Raw genomic sequence first — 5236 nt, forward strand, 5'->3', positions numbered from 1 at the left:
GGGCACAGCAAGGAGGAGAGCAGGAGGACAGATGCAAGCAGAGCATTCTTTGGAGCATGGAGGTCTGCAAAGATAAAGCCCTTGAGAGCCAGACTCCAGCCCTAGGGGGTATGTATATGTCTAGCACCCAAAGGACCCACTTAAGACAGCTGGGGTGAACATACAAGTCCGCAGCACCCCCACCCCAGGTAGCAGGCCAGGAGGGCCTAGACTAAATGAAAGGAGACAAGAACTGGAAGAATGTTGGAAATGGGGGTTCTGGAGGGAAAGCTGGTCAAGGGGCATGTAACTTAGAGGGACAGGATGGAGGCACAAGCCCCAGGTGGGCCTGTTTTCTTGGCAGAGCTTGAGAGGAAAGGGAGTGGCCATCTGGCGCCCTGAGGGCCCGTCCTGGACCTCCCCACGAGAGGGGTGGTCAAGTCCCCAGGGACGCGGGACCCCCAGGAACCCGGGCCGCCCAGCACAGGCGCTGAGGATGCGCCTGGACAGGTCCCGCTGGAGGCAGGAGGGCTGTCGCCTTGGTTGCCTTCCCTTCCCCTTTGCTGTCGTTTCTCCCGCCTGGGGCAAGAGGCCTGTGACCTGCAGGGGAAAAAATTGTCCACCCCCCCGGGCCTGGAACTAGGCTCTCGACCAGACACTACGAAGGGGTGGCGGCTCCTGGGACAGCACTGCCCCCACCCCCCATGGCCGGACGTGGCGCCTCCCCTGCAGCGGCCGGAGCCTGGAGGTGGGGTTGGAGCCGGAGCCCGGGACTCTGATGTCACCGTGCGGCTGCGGGCGCCCAGGAGCGCGTTTCTGGCTGGAGTCTCAGGTACGCGCGTCCCAGGCTGGAGCCTCAGGGACCGGGAGCGTGGGGCGGGCGGCAGGATCCGCAGACACGCTCCCCCAGAGGAGACCGGGGTGGGGGTGATGCGGGGCCCCGCAAGGCAGAGCGAGTGCGGTGGCGAGGAGGCGGGGTGGGGGTGGGGTGGTCTGTGTGTCATTCTGTCTGGTTGCGCAGGTCGAGTTGGGTCTCTGTGCGCCTTTACTCTTTGCAGTGGTGTGGGGAGGAGAGAGACCCACACGGCTAGCAGAACTGCTGGGGGGCTCTTCGTCTGTTCAAAGCTCATACGGTGGGGTCTTCCTTCACGACATCCCCCCACTCCCCACCTCCCGCCCTTCGGTTGCAGAGCAGCTGTAGAATCGGGGTCCTCCCGCCCAGGATCGCGCTGTCCCCCTGCACGCGATTTGAGCCCTCCATCCCCGACAGTGAACCCAACAGGAAAGGCGAGAAATGCGCCGGCCAGCGGCCATCCGCTCTCCCGGCGTTCCCGGGGCCCCGCTTTCCCGCCGCACCGTGTGACTCTGCCGCCCCCTTTGGTCACTAGGGCCTGCGCTTCTCTCCTCCCTTGAGCGCCTCGGCTCCCAGAGCTTGAAGCCCCAGGTAGGTGGTCCGTCCACGCCCGCAGCCGCCTGTCCGCAGGTGCCCTCAGCATCCTGCGTTTCCTGCGCACCGCAGCAAGCTGGAGTCTCTGGAGACTCCGCATCTGGGCTGCAGTGGCCGGCGAGCCCCGTAAACCAGCGGCTCACTCGCAGTGTGGATGCTGTGTGGAATGCGCTGTTGGTTTGTACAAGCCAGGAGAGTGAGGGGATGCTCAGACAGGGAGAGCCGTGGAACTTTCCAGAACGCCCTCCCCGCCAGAACTAGCTTGGAGTGCTGGGACCCAGGAACTCAGTCTGGCAGGAAATCTTCTGTGCAGACAATGCTCCCACGAGTGAGCCCAGTACTGAGGGAAGACCAGCTGGGAGGGGTGGCACGGACACTCCCTCCACAGAGAGGGCAGATGTGAGGCGGCCTTTAAGAGAGGTACGATTTAATTCCTGATCATGTGCTGCATTTGAGGCTGCCCATTCTCCTGTGCCTCGCCAGTCACCTTACCTGGATCCGCTTCCGTTGTCTCGGTGTGATTTTATCCACTGGCAACTGTTCATCTATTTCCCCAACAGCCCTTAACTAAAAACCTAGATCAGCCAGTTTGCCTGGTCCACCTTCTCTGCCAAGCTCCAGACCCACAGACACCACAAGCCCACAGGCCCCAGACTGAACGAGCAATGGACCCTTTGGCCAGTCCCCAGTCCCAGCCTCCGGACTGGTGGCTCCACCTCCCAGACCCCTAACTCTGAACACTGAATTCATTTTTGTCTCCTCTTCCTCTCTTGTTCCTTCATTCAGGTGATAAGTATATTGAATGTTCCCCCCTCCCCCAAGACCCTAGTCTGGTGTGGGGGAAGGGGGACTCTACTCTGGCGAGGCTTGACAAAATGCCTGCAGAGCTCTTTGAGCTCCAGCCTCTGGACTTCTTCCGTTCAGCAGCGGGCACAGGTTCTGCAGCCCAGCCCACAGCTGACACTGGTGCTGAGGCTGGGGACCCTAGGACATGGCTACCCCCAGCCACAAGGGCTGGCTGGACTGCAAGAGGCTCCGTGCCACCAGACAAGTGTGAAAACCCCTGCTCTCTTTGCTGTGGCCCCAAAACACTTACTGAAGCAGCTGGGCCTTCCTGGCATAGCAGGTTCTGCAAAGGGTACAATGTGAGCATGCTGCATGGACATAACCTGCTTGGGCCACCAATGGAAAAGCATCCTTGAGACAAGTTAGGGTCAATAAGAAAACAGTACTTTACACACATTCGTATTGTCCATTTAAGCAGTTTTTATTTGGGGTATTCAAAATCCTTGGTTAACACAATAATTCACAAAGAAGATTTTCAAGATAGATTGAAAATCTATTTTAAGACAGATTTGAGGAAACATCTTTGTCACACCTGATTGTAGATGCAGCAAGCCAACATGGGCAGGCATGGGTGGCATGACCCAGGGTAAACAGTGCTCCCAAACTGGGCTCAGAAGGACTAGGAAGAGAGAGGGCTGGTGTCTGAGCAGCCAAGGTGGACTTCCTAGAGGAGTTGACTATCCTCCCAGGAGCTGCTACTGAGAGTCCTCCTGAAGTCTAAAGAGTAGAAACCCTTTGGAAAAGAGGTCCCCAAGCCTGAATGTGAGGACCAAACTGCAGGGCTGGGCTTAGTGTCATGAAGATGCCCCGAGATGGGTGATGTTAAGATGTTCTGGCCTCAGGTCTGCTGACAACCCTTCCTCAAAATGTTGCACATACTGCCTCTCCCTTTTAGGAAATGCCATATCCTTCCAACACTAACCCCTCTACCTGCTCTCACCAGCCATCTGTAGCATTCTGGGCTTAGGGAAGTGGGTAGAGGGAGACTCTGAGCTCCAAATAGTGTCTTGAAGGCTCATGTGAGCCTGCTTTTTAGTCCCCACCCCAGCTGCATGCCACCCTACTTGGCATTCCCCACCAAGCAGCTCAGAGAAGGCAAGTCCCCTGCTTCCAAGTTTCTACAGTTCACAGGAAGCCCCAGGTTCCCAAACGTCAAAGCTGCTGTCACTCTGTCCCAGGTACCCCACCTAACTTTCCCCCTTGCTCTCTCTCCCGGCACCTGGGAAGTGTATATTTTCCACCAGTTCTGTTCCAAGCTGTACTTGCTCTGTTTGTTCCTGATAATGCATGAGTAACTTGGTCAGTATCCATGGCGACAAGTGCCTCAACCTTTCTGTCCCCTTTCCCAGAAAAGGCTAATAAAGAAGGGAGAAGGGTGGGCAGAAGCTAAGGAGCCCTCTTCCTTCTCTACCAAGGCCACCCCTACATCTACCTCCTGCAAGTCTGTTTCTTCCCTTGCTGTTCAACAGGTATTCACTTAACACTGATAACATGTTAAGTACAGTGTACATGTTAAGTACACTGATAACATGAAGGTACAGTGGTGAATAAGAGCAGGGCTTATCCTCAGGAAGCTCAGGGGTAGGAAGAGGAGGAGGAAATCACATGCAAGTGGACAATTACAGTGCAGCGTAATGAGTGCTGTGATGGGGGGAGCTCAGGGCACAAAGGTCAGGAAACCCCTAAGCTGAGTCCTATAGGAGAAGCAAGAATATCACGGCAAAGAGGGGGGCTGAGTTGGTCATTCCTAGACAAAAGGCAGCATCCAGAAGCAGGGACCAGGTTATTCTGGAAACTGCCAATATTTTGTGGGGAGGAGGAGTGACTGTTTCCCACAGTGGAATCTGGGCCTTGTTGGAGGAGTCAGGCAGTTGGGGGGTGGGGTCATGGTAAACTGGCTTTCTGCAGGGTTTGCTTCTAGGAAATTGATTCTGGCTGCAGTGAGCTTGGAAGCAGGCCCAGATTCCAGGCAGAACTCTGCCACTTACCAGCTGTTCACCCCTGGGCAAATTATTTCCTCCTCAGAACTTCAGTGTCCTCATCTGTAAAATGCAGACAGCAGTTGTGAGGATCTAGATAAATATTTATAAGCATCTGGAACATAACAGGCATGGAGGGAGGGAGGAAGACTGTGAAGCTGCCCCTGCCCCCTGACCTGGGTCTCCCCACCTCCTTTCCTGGTTCCCCTGTGATCGCAGAGCATTCTTGACCATTGTTTATCAGGGAAAGATCACACAGAGAAGCTAACAGAGCAGCCAGGAAGCAGCGTGGGTGTGACAGGGTTGGGGAGGGAAGGAACGTGGGTACATTCTCAGCGCTCCAGGAGGTACCAAGGTAGAGGCCGCCTGCTGGGCTAGATGCCAATTCCTTCCCCTGAGCTGAGGCCCTCAACTTCCAGAGTTGCTTCCTAGGACTGGTCCTGCTGCCCATGCCATCCCTGACCCCAAGTTGACTCTGCCAAAATGGGCGGGGCAGAGAATGCCAGCGCTAAGGACGGTGTGAGCAGGGCAGGGAGCAGGCCTGTAAACTCCTGGTTCTGCGTGGTGGGAAGGCCAGCAGGTCGTCCTAAGCCTTACCAGGAGCTCCTTACCCACCAGGCCATCTATATTTTTGCAGGACCTACGGAGCCAGCCAGCCTTAGCCCCCATTTGTGCAGCCATGGAGGCCCTGGGTCCTGGAGGCGACCGCGTCTCCCCGGCCTCTTCCACTCGCAACCTGGACCGGAGGCGGCTGTCCACGCGCACCGACTCGGCCTACAGTTCTTTCTCCGCGGCCTCCAGTGGCCCTGAGCCGCGCACTCGGTCTCCTGGGACCGACCTCCTTCCTTACTTTGACTGGGCCTACGTGCGCGTGGTTTGGGGTGGCCCGGCCCCCGCCCGGCCAGACGCTGTCCCTCGAACATCCCCGCGGCCCCAGCCAGCGGTCGCTGCACGTACTGGGCTGCAGCCCCCAGAGGGCCAGGGG

The 5236-nt window shown here is 57.3% G+C and overlaps 1 protein-coding gene across 1 annotated transcript in view; it reads left to right on the forward strand.

Moving 5' to 3' along the window:
• Positions 1-766: 766 nt before the first annotated feature.
• SHROOM1 (shroom family member 1) overlaps positions 767-5236 on the forward strand; it is an 8069-nt gene continuing 3599 nt past the window's right edge. The window contains exons 1-3 of the mRNA XM_008571652.1: positions 767-811; positions 1170-1423; positions 4889-5217. Coding sequence (XP_008569874.1) covers positions 4931-5217 — 287 coding nt within the window. The 5' untranslated portion in view covers positions 767-811; positions 1170-1423; positions 4889-4930. The remainder of the gene's footprint in view (positions 812-1169; positions 1424-4888; positions 5218-5236) is intronic.

The sequence above is a fragment of the Galeopterus variegatus genome, unplaced genomic scaffold (genome assembly GCF_000696425.1).
Source record: "Galeopterus variegatus unplaced genomic scaffold, G_variegatus-3.0.2 Scaffold708, whole genome shotgun sequence".
In the NCBI taxonomy this organism is placed as follows: domain Eukaryota; kingdom Metazoa; phylum Chordata; class Mammalia; order Dermoptera; family Cynocephalidae; genus Galeopterus; species Galeopterus variegatus.